At 57.6% G+C, this 21,739-nt stretch overlaps 2 protein-coding genes across 5 annotated transcripts; one reads left to right on the forward strand and one right to left on the reverse strand.

Annotated features, from left to right (window-relative positions):
* Nucleotides 1-1,628: 1,628 nt before the first annotated feature.
* MPG (N-methylpurine DNA glycosylase) lies at nucleotides 1,629-5,073 on the forward strand. The gene is made up of 3 exons (XM_035131575.3): nucleotides 1,629-1,830; nucleotides 2,707-2,911; nucleotides 4,555-5,073. Exons 1-3 carry the CDS (start codon nucleotides 1,666-1,668, stop codon nucleotides 4,950-4,952), a joined length of 768 nt encoding a protein of 255 aa, XP_034987466.3. The 5' UTR covers nucleotides 1,629-1,665; the 3' UTR covers nucleotides 4,953-5,073.
* Nucleotides 5,017-21,739, reverse strand: NPRL3 (NPR3 like, GATOR1 complex subunit). Of its 4 annotated transcripts, none has more exons than XM_035131518.3 (14): nucleotides 21,582-21,714; nucleotides 20,174-20,243; nucleotides 17,863-17,901; nucleotides 14,600-14,729; nucleotides 12,495-12,569; nucleotides 11,061-11,214; nucleotides 10,678-10,759; nucleotides 9,344-9,481; nucleotides 8,981-9,137; nucleotides 8,134-8,240; nucleotides 7,861-7,990; nucleotides 7,566-7,755; nucleotides 6,577-6,769; nucleotides 5,017-5,971 (listed from the first exon to the last, which is right to left on the reverse strand). In XM_035131518.3, the coding sequence occupies exons 1-14, from the start codon at nucleotides 21,697-21,699 to the stop codon at nucleotides 5,806-5,808; spliced, it is 1,749 nt and encodes a 582-aa protein (XP_034987409.2). In that variant the 5' UTR covers nucleotides 21,700-21,714; the 3' UTR covers nucleotides 5,017-5,805. The 4 variants fall into 4 exon arrangements, with proteins under 4 accessions (XP_034987409.2, XP_060138630.1, XP_034987410.2 ...); XM_060282647.2 differs by lacking the exon at nucleotides 21,582-21,714 and adding an exon at nucleotides 20,570-20,693; XM_035131519.3 differs by lacking the exon at nucleotides 17,863-17,901 and having other exon boundaries at nucleotides 21,582-21,739.

Raw genomic sequence — 21,739 nt, forward strand, 5'->3', positions numbered from 1 at the left:
TACCTGAAGGAGCGTCTCCACCCCCATCGTTCTGCCCAGACACTGAGGTCCAGTGCCAAGGGCCTTCTGGCGGTTCCCTCGTTGCGAGAAGCCAAGTTACAGGGAACCAGGCAGAGGGCCTTCTCGGTAGTGGCGCCCACCCTGTGGAACGCCCTCCCATCAGATGTCAAAGAGAAAAACAGCTACCAGATTTTTAGAAGACATCTGAAGGCAGCCCTGTTTAGGGAGGCTTTTAATGTTTAATTGATTATTTTATTTTTCTGTTGGAAGCCGCCCAGAGTGGCTGGGGAAACCCAGCCAGATGGGCGGGGTATAAATAATAAATTATTATTATTATTAATTATTATTATTATTAAACTGGGCATGGTGAGTGCCAGGACACAGGAAAGCAATTGAGAGGCCAGAGCACTTGCCAAAGACACATGAAGAGAGAGACGGAAGATCTGACTACAGTATAACATAGCTGCCAACCCTCGCTTTTTTGTGGGAAACTCCCTTATTCCAAGCCACAGCTGTCAACTTTCCCTTTTTCTGCTGGAAATGCCCTTATTCCATTGCCGTTTCCCACTGCTATATTGGATTGTTAGATATACCATAGACTGTCCCCAGGACAGGTGAGGCTGCTGATCCCTTATTTTCAAATCCGAAAGTTGACAGCTATGCAGTTATAAGTGTTCATGCACTAATGCTGGGAGCCTCCGAGTCAAGATGGGCGATCTAGTCTTAGGGAACAGCACTGATAACAGTGGGCAAAACAGAAACCTGGTGGAAGAAAGAGAACCAGTGGGACAAGCTTATCTCTGGACACAAAGCCCATAAGAAGGACAGGGAGGGGTGTAACAGAGGTGGGGCCGCTCTGTACCTCAAAGGCAGCATCAAATGCAGCAAACCAGAAACCCCAAATGGAGGAGCCCTTCCCAGAATTGATGTTGATGCTAGGGGTTGTCCTAGGTCCAGAATTTCCTGGACATATCCAGACTACTGCTGCATATCCAGAAATCCCTAAAACGTTAATGCGATTTTGCCGAAAAAGCTCAGCAACGTTTTGATGCCAATACCTCAGGGACTGGCTCTCTTGTATTGTAATTTTATGTTGTGAGCTGCCCTGAGATCTTTGGATGGTGGCATAATAATAATAATAATAATAATAATAATAATAATAATAATAATAGTAATATGGTCCTGGGTTGTGCCATTGTCGCCCTGATCAAATTGCTCAAGGTGATGTAAAGATGAAGAATGAATTCAAGGAAGCATCTGAAGGAGGAACTGAGGCAGTAAAGGGGGGTGGCTTCAGATCCTGGGGACTTGTGTGCTCAAGTCAGGGCAAAGGGATAACATTTCTTATTTGGCTGAACCGTTATTAATTGGGTGTTTATTTTTAATACTTTTTATTAATTTTCAGGAAGGATTAATTTTCTCAAACAGGACCTGATGATACAATTACGCTTCCCTGTTGAGCAAATACACAGCCATGAAACAAAAGCAGACTCAGGAAAGCCAAGGCCTGCTGTGCCTGGATGCGTGGATGCCGAGAGAAGCCGGGATTCCGCGCAGCCTTCGGGGTTCCCCTGGCTCCCCCCGGCAGGGGGCGCCCCCCGGACTGGTGGGGGCGGAGACCTCGAGGGGGCGGGGCGGCCAGAATCCCCTCCCTCTGGCGCAGCCATGCCGGGGCCGCGGAAGCGGCTTCCTCGCGAGCAGGAGGCGGAGGCGGCAGCGGAGGCGGCGGACGGGACCCTGGCCAAGCCAAAGGCGCCCTCCCCGCCCCGCCTGGGCGCCGCCTTCTTCGGCCAGCCCTGCGTCCGCCTGGCCAGGGCGCTGCTCGGACAGGTGAGCGGAGGGGAGGGACGGGGACCCCGCCGCCCCTCGGGGGCACGGCTTCCTTCGCCGGGGAGGCAGAGCGGAGAGGAGACCCTCCGGCTCCCAGTGGGGCCTGGATAGGGCAATAGCGAAAAAGCGCAATTACGCACTCAGGGAATCGCATGCTTGAAGAATTCTACTAATGTTTCATTGTTTAACTGTTGTGTCCCCCACCCCGATGATTTTAGCTGCTTCTATTTCATCTGTAAGACGCCTTGGCTCCCCGTGTGGAGAAAAGGCAGTATATAAATTTAATAATAATAATAATATATTTTGCCATGCAGCCCCCTCGCGCCTCCCTGCTCCTGTCCACTCCTTCCAAACGGGGGGAGTGTTACCTGAGACCTTCTGCATGCCAGGCAGGTGCTCCCCCCGCCCATCTAGGGTGCCAGAGACCCTGCAGCTGTTGGGGCGATGCCAGGCAGGGTTGGACGACTCCTGCTTTTTTTGTGCACAGCTTCTGGCTTCCTTTACAGGAGCATCTTCTTGCTGCGCAGCCAGGACTCTTTTCAGATCTCGGAGGTCAGGGTGGGAGCCTCCCTGGACCTCTCCTGCCAGGGCTGCCCTGCCAGGGCTCAGCCGCTGCCACCTCTTCCGAACCCATCGCTTGCCCCCATCTTTGCAACCGCATGGGGAGTCTCTGTGCACTGCCTGCAAGTGTTTTGGGGCCAGCTGTGGCATTGGCTGCAAGAGTTGGCTTTCTGAAATGTGGGGAGACCCTGCCAGCAGCAGGACCGCAGCCAGGGGTGGAGGTGCTGGCGTCCCCCCCCCACCTTGCCCGCTCTCCTGCAGCCCCCCAGGCAGCTCTGGGGGCTTGTGGGGCTCAGCCTTCGCTCCGCTTCCCAGATCCTGGTCCGGAAGCTTCCAGATGGGAGAGAGCTCCGGGGACGCATTGTGGAAACGGAGGCCTACCTGGGAGGAGATGACACTGCGTCCCACTCAAGGGGCGGGCGGCAGACTGCAAGGAACACAGCCATGTTCATGGCGCCAGGCACTCTGTACGTGTACCAGATCTACGGGATCTACTTCTGCATGAACATCTCCAGCCAAGGTAAGCAGGTGGCCGTCCTGCAGGAAAGGTCTGTGCTCCCCAGGGGATTTTCGTAAGCCTCACCCCCCCCAACCCCTCATCCGGCAGGAGTACAGACCCTGTCATGGGGGCGAGGGGGCTGTGCTTTGTTCTGAGCATCATCAGAAGAGAGCCAGATTGATGGATCAGGCCAAAGGGCCCAAAAAGCCAACATTCTCTGTGTCCATCCAGAAACTCATGGGAAGCACCTGGGCTGGCTTTCTGCTTCCCATTACATCTGATCAAGGGAAGTAATAGTACCACTGTGTTCTGCTCTGGTCAGACCTCACCTGGAATACAGTGTCCAGTTCTGGGCACCACAGTTCAAGAAGGATACTGACAAGCTGGAACGTGTCCAGAAGAGGACAACCAAAATGGTCAAAGGCCTGGAAACGATGCCTTATGAGGAATGGCTTAGGGAGCTGGGTATGTTTAGCCTGGAGAAGAGAAGGTTAAGGGGTGATATGATAGCCATGTTCAAATATATAAAAGGATGTCATATAGAGGAGGGTGAAAGGTTGTTTTCTGCTGCTCCAGAGAAGCGGACACGGAGCAATGGATTCAAACTACAAGAAAGAAGATTCCACCTAAACATTAGGAAGAACTTCCTGACAGTAAGAGCTGTTCGGCAGTGGAATTTGCTGCCAAGGAGTGTGGTGGAGTCTCCTTCTTTGGAGGTCTTTAAGCAGAGGCTTGACAGCCATATGTCACGAATGCTTTGATGGTGTTTCCTGCTTGGCAGGGGGTTGGACTGGATGGCCCTTGTGGTCTCTTCCAACTCTATGATTCTATGAAGAAGTGTGCATGCACACGGAAGCTCATACCAATGGCAAACTTAGTTGGTCTCTAAGGTGCTGCTGGAAGGATTTTTTTTCCTGCTTCCCAGGCAGCCTAGTCCTTTCTTAAAAGAAGGTGGGGGCCCATCAGCTTTGATGGTGTATGTGAGGTGAGAAGTTGCCTCTTTTGTCTGTTCTGACACTTCCAGCAGATACACTAAGAATAATTCTGCCAAGTCCTACCTAGTACGAGAGGGAGGAAAACACCTCTCTCTTCATTTTCTGCCCACCATGCCTAATTTTGTACAGTGGAACCTCAGTTGTCGAACGTAATCCGTTCTGGAAGACCACTCAACTTCTTAAACGTTCGACAACCAAGGCGCAATGGGCGGTTGGCAAATTCCATTGAGAAAATGGAGAAAGGCGCCTCGGAAGCCGTTCCAACTTCTGAGGTGCGTTTGAAAACAGAAGCATTCACTTCCGGGTTGTTGGCGTTCGGGTTTCAAATTGTTCCGCTTCTGAAACGCTCAAAAACTGAGGTTCCACTGTACACCTGTCTCATCCACCTCCGTACTCACTTTTTTCCTAAACTCAACGTCCCCAGAGTATCCAACTTTTCCTCCTCAGGGAGCTGGTCCAGGCAACTTCCAGATCCTCTTGGTTGCCCCTTTTCTGACCCTTCTTCACCTTTCAAGGGGAGATGACAGGATCTGCACATGGTCTCCCCATAGATTTGTAGAAGAGCATTAGAATACGGGAGGTTTTGTTCTGACCCCCTTCTGAAAGATCCCTTGAACTGGGATTGGCCTGTCCTGACCTTTGCCCCCTCCGGTCTCTCTCTCTCGCCAGGGGAGGGGGCGGCCGTCCTGCTGCGCTCCTTGGAGCCCCTGCAGGGCCTGGAGGCGATGAGAGAGCTGCGCCTGGCTCAGCGGAAAGGGGCCACCCGCTCCCTCAAGGACCGCCACCTGTGCAACGGGCCTTCCAAGCTCTGCCAGGCCCTGGCTGTGGACAAGACCTTTGACCAGCAGGACCTAGCCTGCCACCCGGCCGTGTGGCTGGAGCCCAGCCTGGGGACGCCCAGGGAGGAAGACATCATCTCCGCTCCCCGCATTGGCATCAGCGGCGAGTGGGCACAGCAGCCACTGCGCTTCTACGTCTGGGGCAACCAGTGTGTGAGCGTGACGGACAAGGGGGCCGAGGGGGCCAGGGGCAGTCAACCGCCAGCGGAGGCCTCTCCCTGCTGCTGATGCCCAGGAACTGGGGGGTGAGGGGGCATTCCAGGATGGGAAGAATAACAGGGAAGGCCAGGACTCTGTCAGCCTTATGTATTTATTTATTTCCAAAATAAAATAGATTGCTTTGCTTTGAGACTGGTGGTTGTGGCTGCAGGAAAGCCTTCCTGCTTGTAGCGTAAAGGAGCTGCCTGCAAAACGCAGAATTGGAAGGAGGAAGACACCCCCTTCCAAGATGTGGAGAGATAAAAGAGTTCCTCTGTTGCTAGGAAGAGGTACCAGAATCACCCCAACAAATCCCCCCCATTCCCTTTGTTAAACCTGCTCCTGCCCCTGGTCCTTGCAGAGGAGAGAGGGGCCACCTGATCAAGCAAGCAGGATGAGGCCAGTTCTGGTGTCCTGAGAGAGGAGGCCAAGCCAGCGGCCAGGCTCTGCAGTGGTCCCCTGCCCTTCGGAAGTGAGGAAGGGAGGTTTGTGGGTCAAGGTAGGGAGGAAGAGAGACGGTACTTCACAACGAACTTGTTCCCTGACTTACGAGGAGAAAGAGTTCACATTTTCCAGCATGTGCTTGTAATTGTGCAACTGCAGGTGAACAGTCTGAGGGTTGCCTGCAACTATCGGGACACAGGTCCCCAGCCAAGAGAAGCATCCAACAGATTGCTCTGTCGGTTGGCAGCCATCAGCAGAGGCCCAGGAGCAGCACCCGAGGCCTGGCAGTGCCAGGAGTGCGGCTGAATCAGGCCCGCTGGCAGGCGTCTGTGCACAAGGCCCCCGAGTCCCCTCCTTGCCCCCCCATATCTGGTGTTCTTCCCCCCATCCCAAGGGCCAGCCACCCTCCTTCCAAGTCCTGGGCAGCGGCTGCTTCTCCTCACTTCTGGAAGGACTGGAAGACGGAGATGACGGGGTCCTCGTGGTTGGTCACCACTAGCACGCCCCGGAACTTGTCGAAGAGCATCAGGAGGTGGGAGCGGCGCATGTTCTCGTTGTACATGATCTCCTCCAGGTGGTGGCGCCCACGGAAGTAGTGCAGCAGCCTGGGGGGAAGGAGGGCAGGGGTGGGGGGGCAGCAGCGGCAGCCTGGGCAAGGAGCCTCCAGTGGAGAACCGGAGGCAGAGGGGGGTCGCTGGTCACGGGACCCCCCACCCCAGCCGGGAGAGCTGCAAGGGACGGGCAGGGGAACCCCAAAATCTCCCCCTGGATCTCTCCACTCTCCCAGAGCAGCTTTACTCCCCCAAAGGAAGAAACGGCCACACATGCCAGAAGTCGGGGGGAGCAGGGCAGCTCCCCCCACCCAGTGCAGGGGGCAGAGAGGCAGAAGGAGGTCGGAAGGGGCTGCTCATCTCCGCTGCTCATTGGGAGCTTCAGAAATGGTCTTCAAAATACAGAAGCCGCCCAGCCAGGTCAGGTAAAACGACAGAAATACTTCACTAACTGACAAATCATGTTGGTTCTGCTCCTCTAACAAAAACCCTGGCTATGCTCATGTGCCGTTTTAGGGTGTGTGTGTGTGTGTGTCCCCCCCCCATAGGGACTCCTGCAGCTCGGCTTCTGCCCTCTTCCTAGAATCAGCCATCGGCCCACCCAGCCCTTTGGTTCTTTTAAGGCAGCTGCCCCCCTCCCTCCCTCCCTGCCTGCCTACCTGGCAAAGGTGCGCAGGTCTTCGGGGTTGTTGGCGGCTGGGACACTGAGGATGGCCTCTCGCTCATGCTCCGGGAGGCTGGTCAGCAGGTTCTCGGTCATGCGCTTGTTGACGGGGGAGTCCCCTCCGGGCAGCAGCTCTGCGCTGGAGTTGTCCATGCTGGGGCTGGTGAGAGTCATGTCGTCGCTGCTGGCTGGGGGGACGGGACACAAAGACGCAAGGGAGCGTGGAGTGGGCCGCCCCCCTTGGCCGCCCCCTTGCCCACGGGGCTCATGCGCACCCTCTCTCTCACACACCCAACAGAGGCAGACGTCTGTCCTGCTGCTTGGGGCCCGTCGCGAGAGGGCCCCCAGGCCCCCAAAGCAAAGCAGGAGAGAAGAGTAGCCTGGGCAGAGTGTGCATGCATGCGCCTCGTGTGGAGAGAGCAATGCTCAGGGCCCCCCCCCCATAGCACAGCCGCCCCTGCCACCCCCTTCTCTGTGAAGGGTGTGGAAGGATGAGGCCTTGCAAGATCCGTTGTGCAGACGGAGGCATTTGGAAGCCCCAGCATCCACCACAACCCCTTTCCATCTTTCACTGGAGTGGGGGGGGGGCAACTCAACAGCCACAGCTCCTCCTCCTCCTCCCCACACCTCAAAACAGGGCCTGACACCTTCATTACATCGCTTTAGGGGCCAGGCAAAAGCATTCCTCTTCAACCAGGCCTTGGACTGATCCAAAAATCTACAGCTTGTGTTTGTGGAGAGGGGGCTATGCGGTTTCTCGGGGTATTTGTTATTAGGCTATGCATTTTGTGTTCTCATTTTCCGTTTTTATACTGCATATAAAGGTAATAAATAAAATAAAATGGTAAAGCCTCTTATGCCCAGAAGTATGATAAAAAAACATCTGGGGCATCTGGCAAAAGGGAAGATGGAGACAGAATCCGTGACCCAGGGCCCCTTTGCGGCCGGGCTTCGGCCCCTCCCAAAGACCCACACACCACCTACTTGGGGAGCCAAAGCTGAGGGCGTTGGGGGTGCTGAGGCTGCGCCCCCCGACTCTGGCCGCCAGGGGCATTTCCTCCGCCCGGGGCCGGACGTCTTCCTCCCTGGGGGGCACCATCAGGCAGGCGTAGGTGTGCAGCTGCATGAGCAGTCGGTGTTGCAGCATCCAGACGACCATTTGGATGAGCTGTGTCTGGGGGGGGGAGGCCAAGAGGGGCTCAGTGTGGTGCCACACGCTGCCACCACCACCACCCCCGGGGGCCGCCCAGGGGCCAGAGGGGTGCCAGGGGCAGCTTACCTCCTGCACGGGGGGAGCCAGGGGGTCTTTGAACTCCGCCAGGGACACCGGCAAGGAGAACTTGGAGAGGACGGAAGGCAGGTCGTGGCCGGGGAAGTGGCAGGCAAAGTCGTCCGCCAGGGGGGAGTAGCTGCGGGGGGAGAGGCAGAGCAGGCAGGGGGTCAGGGGGGTCTCTCTCTGCACACGCACATGGACCCCCCAGCCTCCCCAGGGGGGGGGAAACGACAGGGTGCTAGTCTCGCACTCGGCAGAGCCGGACGCCAAGAGACTTACAGGCAGACGCTGGCATTGGGAGACAGCATGTAGACGTTGTTCTCGCACAGCGGGTACACGATGATGGCCTTCCCCCAGTAGACCAGGTGCGCTGCCAGCTGAAACACCTGCCGCAGGGAGGGAAGCAGCAGACTCGCACTCGGCACCAGCTGAACCCCCCCCCCAGGTTCCTGGACCCAAGCGACAGGAGGAAGCTGCCTCACCAGGGAGAAAAACCTGGATCGGGGCCACGTCTAGGGAGTCCCCCTTTTTCTCAGAAACTGCCTGGCTTCTCCTCCACCCACAAAAGTACCTCCCCACCCACGGGCATCTCCAGAAGAAGGGTCCCACCTTCTTTTCTCACCTGTTGACTTGGGGACACCTGCTCTGCTTTTGAGGAGAGCTGGCCCAAGGTCCCCTGAGCTAGCCAGTTAAGAGACGTTCTCCAGCCTCCCCCAGCGCCACAGGAGGCAGCAGTGGGTGCCATACAGGGTCAGAGGAGGAGCCACTGCTCAGGAAGCCCCCAGCCCAACTGCCAATCTCTCCGGGCAACAGCGGCAGCAGAGCTACTAGTCCTGAGTGAGGCACGGAGCAGCTGCTGCCTCCCTGCCCTCCGAGGCCACTGGGATATCCGGGGAGGGGTGGGGGGGTGAGGTTTCACAGAACCGCCGAGTCGGAAAGGACCCCCAAGGCTCCTCTAGCCCAAGCCTCTGCAATGCAGGAATGATTGCAGTAAAAGCGGAGAGTGGCTTTGGCCAGGGAGCAGGCAGGAGGCCTTGCTGGGCCCAGCCCAGAACTGAGGAGGGGGCGGCGCTTCTGCCGGCAGCCCCCAGAGTCTTGGGCAGGACACCCCCCCCCGCCCCGTCACCTGCAGCAGTGCCAGGTCGGCGTCCTGGGCCAGCTGCTGGAGGTTCTTGACAGCCGAGGTGGTTCTGATCACGCGCACCAGGGCGGGGGAGCAGTCCAGCGGCAGCTCACTCAGAAGCGCCTTCTCGTCCTTCAGCAGCAGCAAGGCGTGGTACGGCCTGCAGCGGGGAGAGACGAGGGGGGCACAACACAGGCATTCAGGGCACTGCAGAGCTGGAAAGGGCCCCCCAAGGTCATCTAGCCCAACCCCCCTGCAACACAGGTGTCACAGAGGGACCCCACTGCCCCCCGAAGCACAGATCCAGGCAACGGCCTGAAGCACTCCAGGACCAGGAAGCGGCACAAAAAAACTCCAGATCTTTACCGAATGGCCTTGAGGCTCCTCTCGATGGCTTCGGGAGGGATGAAGCGAGAGGCAGCGTAGTGGATCTTGTGGGGCAGGCAGAAGCTCACTTCCAGCCAGTTGTTGATGTGCAGCTGGACCACGCCTGTCGTGCAGAGGCTGCGGGGGACAGAGGAGCAGGTGGAAGAGGCCGGGCAGGGTCTGAGCCGCAGGCCCACTCAGCAAAGGGGGTTGACCCTCGACTCAAAGGAACAGCCCCCCCCCCTCACACTGGCTGAGCCAAGAGTGGCTGGGGCAACCCAGTCAGGGGGGAGGGGTACAAATAATAAAACTGTTACAGCCAAACCTCGGTTCTTGAACGGCTAGATTTTCGAACGTTTTGGCTCCCGGATGCCAAAAACCCAGAAGTAAATGCTCCAGACTTTTGAACGTTTTTCGTTTTTTGGCTTCTACTTGAGTGCAAGAAGCTCTTGCAACCAGTCGGAAGCCGCGCCTCGGTTGTCAAACGAATGAATTACGGCACATTCGACAACCGAGGTTGGGCTGTATGATTATAATAAAGAACAGGGGCCACCAAGCGCAGCTCCCGCTGCAGCCCACTTGAAGGCCACCAGGTGGCGCTGGGCGGCTGTGAGCCTGACCCAAGTGAGAAGCAGGATCTAGAACCTGGCATTGCTCTAGAGCAGGCATGTCAAACCTGCGGCCCTCCAGATGTTTTGGCCTACAACTCCCATGATCCCTAGCTAGCAGGACCAGTGGTTGGGGAAGATGGGAATTGTAGTCCAAAACATCTGGAGGGCCACAGGTTTGACATGCCTGCTCTAGAGGGAGGGCACCCGTGTTTAGGATGCTGAGCGCAGTTCTAGCTGCCTCAGCTAGGATATTGCGGAGCTGGAAAAGTTGCAAAAAGACCCAGGCGGGCAGCCTGACCCAGGGGCCAGAGCAGGCATTCCCAAACTTCGGCCCTCCAGATGTTTTGGACTACAATTCCCATCTTCTCCGACCACTGGTCCTGTTACCTAGGGATCATGGGAGTTGTAGGCCAAAACATCTGGAGGGCCGCAGTTTGGGGATGCCTGGGCCAGAGAAATGCCTGGGATGGAGACCCCTGGGCTTTCAACCTTCAGCACACACACCCCCCACACATCCACCCCAGGGCTGAGACCCCAAAGGCTTACTTGGAACCCTAGAACTGTAGAATTGCAGAGTGGGAAGGGAGCCCCGACCCCCTTCAGAGCAGGCATCTCGGCTAGATGATGAACGACAGCCAGCCCCCCAAGCGCTGCATAAAAACCTCCAAGGAAGGAGAGCCCCCCGTCTCCCGGGGGAATCCGCCCACCTCCGGGCGTCCTTACCTGTCGTAAGCCTCCTTCAGGTCTCTGGCTAGCTTGCACTTGGGGAGGATGTGGAGGAAAGGCGACTGGGGCCCCTCAGGCGCTGGGGAAGGGGAACAACAGCCAGGGGTGGCTTCTCGGGCCTTCCAAGCGCTTCCCCAGGAAAGGCCACCCAACCCCCTTGCCCCCCCCCAGCTCCCAATCGACATGCCCACCCACCCACGGCCACTGGAAGCGCCATGAGCGGCAGGCAGGGCGTTTTTGCGTTGCAAACCACCCTGTGATCTTTGGGTGAAGGGCGGGATACCAATTTAATAACTCCATCGCCATAAAGCCGCCCCTCCCCTCTGAACAGACGGGTGCCTGCCAGGGTGGGGGGCAAGCAGGAGAAGGGCAGGACTCACTCTCCGAGATGGCAGAGGCTTCGTCCTGAATGGCCAGGATGAGCTTGGCCTCCCGCGTCAGGTACTGGCAGCGGCGCTCCTCGTGCTGGAGGACAATGGCGATGCGGCGAGAGAGATTGTGGAGGCAGTTGATGACCGAAGGGTCCGCCGTGGCCTAAGGGAGACCCGGGGGGAGAGAGAGAGAGAGAGGAGGCCTGGGAAGGGGGCAGGCAGGGCAGCCGCCGCAGGACAGAAGGGGCCCAACCAGCTCATCCAGAGGACTAGGGGGAAGCCGCCGCCTGGAGACCAGGACTGGCGCCGTTTGGGGCCTTCACATTTACATGCGCAAAAGCCCCCCAGAAACCTCCTCTCCCCCCAGAACCTTCTGGTCCTTTTGGCTGCAGGCAACAAATTGAGCCAGCTGCCTGACACCCCTCATGAGGAACACAAGAATCAGGCCCATCTAGTCCAGGATCCCATCCTCACAGTGGCAGCAGGTGCTTGTGGGGAACCAGCAGGCCAGGATCAGGCCACAAGAGCAACTGGCATTCAGGAGCATGGCTGTCTCTGACCGGGGAGGCAGAGCAGACCTAGGAGCCACGAGAAGCCCTCTCCTCCTCCAGGAATTTGTCCAATCCTGCGGCAGTGAGTTCCATAGCTGACTTTCTTTGATCTGTCCTGAATCTCCCAATGATGCTCCTTTTTTGCTCCATCATGGGGGCTGCCCCCTTAGCCCCACGTGCTGTGGGCCCACCCAAGGAGACCCGGTCCTGAGGGAGGGCAGACCAGACCAGGCCCCCTGTGCAACGCCCCCCCCCGCCTGCCCTGAGCCTGTGCCCCTCAGCCTCAGGGAGGTTGGAGCTGGGTCCCTAACCCGCAGGCCCCTGCCTGGGCTACCAGCCAAAGGACATCCCCATCGCTGGCCACCCTGAGAGCTTGCTCAGGCCTCCCCCTAGCCCACAGGTGGAGGCTGCTATCAGCCCCACGCAGCTGGCAAGGTGGGGCTGGAGAGGCAAGCCAGAGGGGGTTGGAAGGCGGCTGCCAAGCCCCAGTTAAGGAGGGCCGGGCGGCCGATAACGTTTGCCACCCTGGTCCGCAAACCGTGACTCAGCTTTCTGAGCTCCTGCTGAGTCACAGAGCTGCTCCTCCGCTGATTACCAGGTCGGGGCCTCTGCCTGCCCCACCCAAAGCCCAGCCAGGCCCTCGGGGGGCAGCAGAAGCAAGGAAGGCTTGCCCCCCCCCACTGGCCTCCCCCAAGCAGCCTGGAGACCCTCGGCCCCACACATCCCTGCAGAAGAGCCATGGGGCCTGCTGCACAACACCAGGGAACCCCCTGCCCAAGCCAGACCCACATTCTGCCCCCCGCTCCTGGGCTCTGACTGCCAGGAACCGGCAGGTGTCCCCCCCCCGGCCTGGCTGCTCTGTTTCTCAGAACCCGGGGGGGGGGGTCCTTACCCTCAAGGCGAAGACGACATTGAAGAGGATCATGGTGGGCAGCTCCCGCTTTGGGGAGGGGTCTGTCTTGGAGATCTGCAGAGCAAGTCGGACTTTTAAGGGGGCAGCCAAGCGAGGGGAGCAGGGGAGGGGGCAGCCGCTGGCCAGGAGGGTCGGGGGAGGGCTGGGGAGGGCGGTGGGGCTGCAGAACTACCTCACCCTGCCATACACTAGGGAATCAGGCGGCTGGCCCACGTGGCAGGGCTTCAGGTAGGCTCTGCTTCTCAGCCTCCCCTACCTCACAGGGTCGTTGTGGGGATTGAATGAGCAGGTGGGGAGAGAACCACACAGGTCACCTCCTTGGAGAAAAAGGCAGGAGAGAAATGGAGTCAACCCATCATTCGAATAAAGCCACAAAGCTTACTGGCCTCCCCTTCCTTCCCACTGGCTGTGGCCCACTCCCTGGGCTTGTGTGGAGGAGGCAGCCTGGAGGCAAGGAAGAAGCGAAAGAAAAGGAACAGGGGGTGCCAGGGAGAGGGCAGACCCCCCCAATCTCCACCCCCTTGTTCAGCCCGGACACTGAGGCCCAGCGCCAAGGGCCTTCTGGCGGTTCCCTCCCTGCGAGAATTGAGGTTACAGAGAACCAGGCAGAGGGCCTTCTCGGTGGTGGCACCCGCCCTGTGGAACGCCCTCCCATCAGATGTCAAAGGGAAAAACACTACAGTACCAGACTTTTAGAAGACATCTGAAGGCAGCCCTGTTTAAGGAAGTTTTTTAATGTTTGGTGTTTTATTGTGTTTTTAATATTCTGTTGGAAGCTGCCCAGAGTGGCTGGGGGAACCCAGCCAGATGGATGGGGCATGAATGAATGAATGAATGAATACTATTATTACTAATACTGCTTCCTCCCCTCGCCTGCATGGGGTTTGTGTCCACCAACATCAGCCTACCAGGGGCCTGATCCGATCAGAGGCTCGGCACCTCTTCCCAATGCTTAGGGACAGGGGAGGGAAAGTGCCTCTGAGCACATGCAGAGCCCTGGCCGCCCCCAGCCCTCCCACCTCATTTTGAAGGACTCTCTGGGCTTCACAAACAGAAGGGAGACAAGGGAAGCCCAGGAAAGTTTGCAGCAGCTGCTAAAGGACTTTGCAGGGTCTGCATGTCACCACAAGGAGGTGCAGGAGAGCCTGAAGGCCGAGACCCCCCCCAAAGGCCTTTGGCACCCCTGTCTCCACTCCAAGGGAGGCTGCAGGACAAGGACCAAGAAGACCCCTGCCCGGGAGACTCTCCAACGCTGAACTGAAGTCGTCCCCCCCCCCCACTAAGAGCAGAGCTGTTGTTTTTAAGGGGGGAAACATGGAAAGAACATGGCTGGTCCTTTCCTAGAGCGCCCCAAGGGGAAAGGCCATAGGCTCAGTGGCAGAGCAGCTGCTTGGCATGCAGAAGTCCCAGGTTTAACCCCTGCTGGCATTACCTCCAGGGAAGGCTGGGAGAGACTCCTGCCTGAAACCCTAGGGAGCTGCTGCTGCCAGTCAGTGCAGACAATATAGGATTAGATGGACCAAGGGTGTGAATAAGGCAGCTTCCTCTGTCCCTGTGCCCTGGCTCAGCTTCCAAGACCCCCAGCAGCCGCATTACAAACTGTGGAGTGCCAGTCCGACGCCTCGTGACTGAACTCAGCACCCGTCTAAATTTGGCAGGCCAGTTCAGAAGTTCAGGCAGACACGGGTTCCAGGAGAGCACCCATACAGGTGGGGTAGTGCAGTGCACCCTTAGCAAGTGTGGAAACAGAACTCCCCCCCCCCCCGCAGGAGAGCCTGAAAGGGGTTCAGCTCCCCAGAGAGAAGAGGAGGTTGGGGCTTCAAGGACTGAATGGTGTACTTTGGAGGCGTTATAGGGGGAGAAAGGGCCACCTGGGGGCCAGCCAGCAGGCCAAAGAGCAGAGCGTGAGAGGACGGCACTGGGCGACTGCATCTGGCCCCCCAGCCCCCCACGGCTAGCTGAACCATCAGGAAAGTGGCCGGGGCAGCAGAGGGACCCAACTGGACAAGGCTTCCCCGCCCAACTCACAGGCTGTGCCCAGGCTGCCCGTGGCCCCTCCCTGCCCTTGTGCCCGCGGAACCTACCTGGCCAAAGGCATGCTGCACCAGGGTGGGGTGTCCCACAAAACGGACGTTGTCGATCTTCAGCTCAAACTTCTTGCCACACATATCGGATTTGGTGGCCAGGATCGTGGCCAGGATGACGTCCGAGAACCTTCGGGAGCAGAAAGGGGCATCAGCGCTTGCACAGCCCCCCCCCTCCACGTCCCGGAGGCGGGATGAGTTTATATGCATTGTGTCGCCATTAAGTCTACAAACACACACACACACACACACACACAACATGGGGGCACCTTGGAGTCCATCAGGTGGGGGAAATCACCGTCTTTCAAATCATCAGAATTATATCGAGTGGGAAAGCGTCAGAGGCTCATGCAACTTTCGTTAATGACAAGCTCCCAGGAGGAAAGATTAGGCAGAGTTTGCAGGTGGTGGTTTGGAAGGACAGGTGAGGTTCCCCTAAGCAGCAAGGTGTGGCGGGCAGGTCGCTTGGGGACAGGCAGCGCGATGGGGCTTTGATCCAGAGCAGGGGGGGTGAGGAGGCAGCTGTGTGCCTTCCGACAGTCAGGGGTGCCAACACCGCCTGGGGGCCCCACCGACTGGCCACCCCTGCAAAAAAGGGCTCCCTGGGCCAAAGGGGCAGGTGTGCCCAGCTCTGCTCCCTGCCTCAGGTGTGTCTGCGGGGGGAAGCAGCTGAGCCCTGTGGCCCCCTCCCAGAGACGCCAGAGCTTTAGGTCTTGGGGTGGCCAGAAGGGCCCGTCTGCAGCTGGGAGCCACAGGCCAGGCAGCCTCGCCTCTGACTTGAAGGGCCAAACTCAGAAGCCCTTCCTGTGTCTCTCCTCCCACTGCAGCTATCCCAGATTTACTTCTGTGGAGGAAAAGATGCATTTATGCACGGGCAAAGTTCCTCAGAGGGAAGGATCCTCTCTGAACCAGGGCAGGTGGAGTGGGGGGGGGGAGAGAAAGAAGGACTTCCTTTTGTCTGTCCCAGATGGCCATCTGTTAAGAAGGCTGGACTAGATGGCCCCTGGGAGCCCCTTCCCACTCTACAATTCTATGAACTGTCTAACATCTCTCCAAGGGGATATTCTGCAAAGTTGCTGCTTGCTCAGCTTTAGGGAAAGGCATGAAACTGTAAAGGGGGGCCGTCAGCATCTGCCTGCGTAACTCAAAAAGAAACTAGCTTTGCAGGCAGAAGTTGGCCTAAGCAGGGGCACCCCTTGGGTGGCAAACTGGCAAAGCAGCGGCAAACCTGCCAGATCAACGGGGGACTTGCCCACTGCTTTTCCGTCTCACACCTGCCAGGAGGCCAACCTCCGGGCACCAGGGAGACAACGAGGCCCAGAACAAGCTATGCCCTATGCCCCTCTTTGCCCTTAAACTTCACCCAGAAAGAATGCCCTGCCCTGCCCTGGGTGCAGGCAGGAGCTGCAGGGGCCGCGGCTGGGAGAGATTGCCAGCTTATCAGCCCCGGCAGAAGAGATCCAACGGGAGGCTGCACAATGCAGCCAAGGGAGGCCACGCAGGGCTCCTTCCCGGCCACAAAACCAGTGGCATCGGAGAAGACAGCAGTCCAGCTGCGGGGGGAATAAGACTGTATGGAAATGGAGAAGTGTCTACAGTAAGAAGCTCAACAAAGTCTTGTTACATCTTGAAAACCATTTCCAAACACTTGCCGGCCTCCGTCTGTCTCGAGAGACAATGGAGTGTGCTTCTGGGGGTGAAGTCAAACCGCTGGAGAACCACGGTGCCTTTCCTCCGCTACCACCCAGAAAAGACTCCCTGCTCCTTTGGCGGCAACCAGAATCACACGGCTGCTGCCTGCCACCCCTCTGGAAATTAAGAAACTGGTTTCTTGAAGCCAAACTTGGAATCTGGGGCGCACAGATCACTTCCACCACTCATCTGTTCTGGCAACGGAAAGGCCAAAAGCTTTGTAAACGAGTCAGAGCGGCTTTTCAGAGGAGTGGCTATTGTGCATTGGGGGCAGGGGGCAGAGTGTTGCGACCTCCGCCTACCCCCAACCTTTCTCTGAAAGCAGAGAAGCAAAGTGACTGAGCTCAAAAAAAGGGGTTTCTCTGGTTGCACATGAGAATATTGCTCTCCACCTCCCACTATTGTTAAGAGCTCATCTGCTTATTCAGAGCCGGAGACTTTGTTTGAATCCACTTGACGGCCTCTTTGAGCAGCTACGGAAAGGCAAACTTGCTTTAAAGGCACACAAAGTATTTTATTTTAAACAAGCATCTTCAGGGCAGGCGGTGCTCTGAGACAGCAGCCATCAAGCCATGAGCTTCTTGAGAAGCTGTTCAGAACCGGGGGGGGAGGGAGCGAGGGAGTTCCAAAACCTCCTGGGCTGCTCCAGGCCCACACCCCTGAAGGATGCCCCATTGCTCTGAGCACTGGGAGGCAGCCTCCCCCAGAGGCAGAGGGAATGGAGACGAGCCGGGGGCGGGCTCCGGGGGGCCGCATGGCACATGCAGGAGCGCAGCTCAGCCAACTCCTAGCCACCCTACCCTGACGGAGGTCCACAGCCGCAACCCTCACTGAGTCTCTGAAATGGGAGGCTGGGCCAAACCAGCACTGTGTCCCTCTGAGCTTCCCCCGTGGTAGGGGCTGCCCTCACAGGGGCTGGGGGCCTGTGTAGCCCTCCTAAGCAAGTCTGCTGGAACTGAGGATCCCCGGGGGGGGGGTGGAGCTCCGACCATTTGTCGCAAAGAGGCAAAAGGAGGGCGACAGGAGCCTCGCACTGTCTGCATCACAGGCTGGGCAACTTGCACCCTGGAGAACTGGAGCAGCAGAGCAGCCAGCCTTCAGACAAGGGCGTCCCCCAAATGCCTTCGGAGGGAAAACGTGACCTTTTCGTCTCCGTGGAGAAATCAGTTCCCCACTCGCTGCAAAGCCCAGCATGGCTGCTTCTACCCTGGGGCGGAAAAAGAAACACAGGCAACAGCCTTCTCCCGGGTCAGACTGGTGGGCCACGTAGCTCAGGCGTGCCCGCCCTGACTGGGGTGTCAGGCACAGGGGGTCTCTCCCCCAGCCCTAGCCCTTGGGGTCTGGGACCTTTTGCTCTGCCCCTGAGCAGCCATTTCCTTCCTGGCTGACCTGCCTGTTTCGCAGGCCCTTTGCCGGCCTCCCTGCACACCAGCGTGTCGTCCCATGACATTTGCAGCTTGGTGGGAAAGAGAAGTGAGAAACAAAGTGCGAGGAGAAGGAGAAGATGGTGGAGACAGGGAAGCCATTCGAGAGAGAGAGAGGTGCTGCTGGCGGAGAAGGTTTGGTCTTACCCCGACACCACCTGCTCATCAGTGAGCGGCGAGGGCTCTCTGAAAACAGGAACAGGGGCGATGAGCACCACTCGGAAACAGAACACAGGAATCAACCAGGCAAAGTCACGCAAGGCACAAAAATGTCAGCACGGCAAAACCGGGCAGCTGAAGGTTAGGGGACTGTCCCATATTGAAATCAACAAAGGCTCCGTCGAGAACAAGCCCTTGCCTAGTGCCTCAAGTAAGAGACACACCCAGAAAGCCTGGCTGGGGTTAGACTGGTGACTGGGAGCGGCCGCCGAAACCACATAACATCGGTCCGGAAGGACTTGCATTGGCTCCCAGTACGTTTCCAAACACAATTCAAAGTGTTGGTGCTGGCCTTGAAAGCCCTAAACGGTCTCGGCCCAGTAGACCTGAAGGAGCGTCTCCACCCCCATCGTTCAGCCCGGACACTGAGGTCCAGCGCCGAGGGCCGTCTGGCGGTTCTGCACTGCGAGAAGCCAAGTTACAGGGAACCAGGCAGAGGGCCTTCTCAGTGGTGGCGCCCACCCTGTGGGACGCCTTCCCACCAGATGTCAAAGAAATAAACAATTATCTGACTTTTTGAAGACATCTGAAGGCAGCTCTGTTTAGGGAAACTTTTAATATTTGATGAATCATTGTATCTTAATATTCTGCTGGAGCGGCTGGGGAAACCCAGCCAGATGGGCAGAGTATAATTATTATTATTATTATTATTATTATTATTGCCTGGCAGATGAAGGCCCCCAAGGAGCACTTTCTGCTCACACTGCCAGGCTGTGCCAGCCCAGAACGGCAGCAGCAACCTTCATGCCAGGAGTAGGCAACCTAAAGCCTGGGGGTCGGATGCGGCCCAATCGCCCTCTCAAACCGGCCCGCGGACGGTCCGGGAATCAACGTGTTTTTACATGAGCAGAATGTGTCCTTTTATTTAAAATGCATCTCTGGGTTATTTGTGGGGCATAGGAATTCGTTCATGTGCCCCCCCCCCGCCAAATATAGTCCGGCCCCCCACATGGTCTAAGGGATGGTGGACCGGCCCCCGGCTGAAAAAGGCTGCTGACCCCTGCTTCATGACTATCTATGTACTGCGCAAGAGGCAGCCTCTGCAGGAGGATTCAGCAGCCCCCCACAAACTTATCCCTATCCCCCAGCAGTGGGGCCAGGGGAGCTGCTGCACCGGGGGCTCCAGGAGCCACCCCGCCCTGCCCCTTTCCTGTAGCCAGGCCTGGAATGCCTCCTTCAGAAATGCCCCCCTCCCCATGCTGAAGCTGAGCGCAGCACCAGCACGACTGGGGAACTGGGATTACAAATGGGACCAAGTACAAGCCCCACAGGCCTGATCCAGGCCAGGCAGAGGCGAAAGGCTCAAAGGGATGCTCCCTTGGAAACTCCCTGGCTGCCAATTCAAGGGAAAGTGAGAGAGGAAGACCCTTATTGCCTTTTCAGGTTATTTTACCTGGAAGCATCAGGGTCCAGGGGAACATTTCTGGCCTGCCCACTGCAATGACTTTCTGGTTTTCTGGAATGAGGAAACTCAGCTCTCTTTTGGACCAAACAACCAACACATCTTTATGTGCTGGGCAAAAACATTCCTCTTTCCCCAGGTCTTGGGCCAATTGAACAATCTATGGCCTCTTAAGAAGGGGAGAAGGGGACGTCAGAGGACAAGATGGTTGGACAGTGTTCTGGAAGCTACGAACATGAGTTTGACCAAACTGCGGGAGGCAGTGCAAGACAGGAGTGCCTGGCGTGCTCTGGTCCATGGGGTCATGAAGAGTCGGACACGACTAAAAGACTAAACAACAACAACAACAACAACAACAACATGGCCTCTTAAACTGGAGAGAGGGGGTAATTGTTTTTGTTGGTTACTGTGTTATGCATTTTTGTGTTTTTATGATGTAAATCACTCTGTGATCCTCAGATGAAGGATCTGATACAAGCTGAATAAATAATAAAGCAAGGCTTGCGCAGGAAATTCCCATGCAAGAGTCTCATGCCTGGGTTGGCTAGAGACCTCTTTCAAAAGTCAAGGTAGACACCCCAGCATTAAAAGCCACACCTCCCTGCCACACCTGCGGAGCCACAGGTGCCCCCCACCCCAGCTGCGAAGGTCAGGGTCCGCTTTGATCAGGATCCCAGCAGCCCCAAGCCAGCCAGCAAATGCCAGAGCTCTGGGACTCCAACCCCACCCCACCTGGGGAGGATCCAGGTGCAAAGGTGTCTTTTACTGCACCAACCCAGGACACCTAGCGTCCTCCGCAGGAGGGCTGGAGCTGGAGGGAAGAGGAGCCCCACGTACCTGGAGTCCCCATCTGGGTCTTCCACGCCATCGCCCAGACTGTTCACCGCATACCTGCTCCTTGGTTTCCCTAGGAAAGGAAAAAAGGGGGGAAGTCCAGAAGTCTAGAGAGATTTGGGTTAGAGCAGAAACCTCCTCCACCGAATTCTTAGCAAATAAGTTAGATATGAAATGTGGCACAATTCAAGTTAAATAAAAAAATTCCTTCAGTAGCACCTTAAAGACCAACTAGGTTTATTTTTTGGTATGAGCTTTCGTGTGCATGCACACTTCTTCAGATACCAAGTGTGCATGCACATGAAAGCTCATACCAAAATATAAACTTAGTTGGTCTTTAAGGTGCTACTGAAGGAATTTTTTTATTTTGCTTCGACTCAGACCAACACGGCTACCTACCTGTAACAATTCAAGTTGCCGCTTTTGACCTCAGAAGCCCACCATGGCTTGAGCTCTACATACTGTATTCCGAGGGCCCCCATCTCCCCGATGCTTTACTGTTGATTTCAAGAATCGACTGAGATGTTTCTCAGAGCTCAGCTGGAAGGGAAGAGGCATGGGAGGGCCAAAAGGGGACACCTGGCTGGCTGCGGGGAGAAAAGGACGCCAGGCTATGAGGGGACCCTTGGGGCCTGAATGAGCGGCCCAGGCTTTTCTGACGCTCTTCTTGTCATTGGGTGCTCCTCAGTTGGGGGAAGCCCCCCCCCCCCCGGCAGGACTTAGGCCCCAGAGCCCTCTCCCTCCCTCCCTCCCTTCCTTCCTGCATCTTCCAGCAACTGGCATTGCTGCCTCCAACAAACAGGACCGGAGCGCAGCAGCCGGATTCGGAAGGCGGCTGCCCCAGGCAGCAGGGGCAGGACCAGGGGTGGCTAGTGCCCTTTGGGAGCGGCAGGGAGGTTGCCAGGGGGGGCACAGCCAGCTCCTCCTCGGTTTGCCCCCCTCCTCCTTCTCCACCCTGCTGAGTTCAAGGGCAGAGCTGCTGGAGCTGAGGAGGGGGTTGGCAGCCGGGGGGGGGGAGAGGCAGGCAGGTGGGGCAGAAAGCAGCAGCCACCTGGGGGGTCCTCGAATTTCAGCCATGCCCACCTCTCGCGCCCCATTCTGAATCATAGTTGCAGCGCCCCCAAACCGGTGGCCGCTCCTTGTGGGAGTGGAGTGACCATTCTGCCCTGTAGAGAACTGTAGAGCTGGAGGGGTCCCGAGGGCCATCTAGTCTGACCCCTGTAGGAATGGCAGCTAAATCCTCCCTGCTGGGTTCCCCCACCCAAGACCTCTTCTCAGGGAGGAGGCTCCCCTTCCGCGTCGCCCCGCCCCCCGCCCGCGTGTCAGGGTGTCGCGTGTGCTTGTGGTGCACGTGTGAACGCGGGCGCGCGAGGGGTCCCGGGCAGCGGCGGCACGCGCTGCTCCTCCTCACCGGTGTGGGCGGCGGGGCTGCCGGGCCCCCTCTGGAAGGGGAAGCGGAAGAGCAGCTTGTTCCCGCGGCTGCCGGAGCTGACCAGGATGACGCTGATGGGGCTCGAACTCTCGCCCATCCTCGCGCCCCACGGAGCGGACACAGGACGCCGCGCATGC

Source organism: Zootoca vivipara, chromosome 13 (assembly GCF_965207765.1).
Source record: "Zootoca vivipara chromosome 13, rZooViv2.hap1.1, whole genome shotgun sequence".
Classification (NCBI taxonomy): Eukaryota; Metazoa; Chordata; class Lepidosauria; order Squamata; family Lacertidae; genus Zootoca; species Zootoca vivipara.

Coding starts and splice junctions, on each gene's coding strand:
- MPG (XM_035131575.3), top strand. CDS start 1,666: ATGCCGGGGCCGCGGAAGCGGCTTCCTCGCGAGCAGGAGGCGGAGGCG. Junction 1,831..2,706: donor CCAGGGCGCTGCTCGGACAG/GTGAGCGGAGGG, acceptor TCCGCTTCCCAG/ATCCTGGTCCGGAAGCTTCC. Junction 2,912..4,554: donor CATGAACATCTCCAGCCAAG/GTAAGCAGGTGG, acceptor CTCTCTCGCCAG/GGGAGGGGGCGGCCGTCCTG.
- NPRL3 (XM_035131518.3), bottom strand. CDS start 21,699: ATGGGCGAGAGTTCGAGCCCCATCAGCGTCATCCTGGTCAGCTCCGGC. Junction 17,902..20,173: donor GACCCAGATGGGGACTCCAG/GTACGTGGGGCT, acceptor TCCTGTTTTCAG/AGAGCCCTCGCCGCTCACTG. Junction 8,241..8,980: donor CCGACCTGGCACTGCTGCAG/GTGACGGGGCGG, acceptor TCCCTGCGGCAG/GTGTTTCAGCTGGCAGCGCA.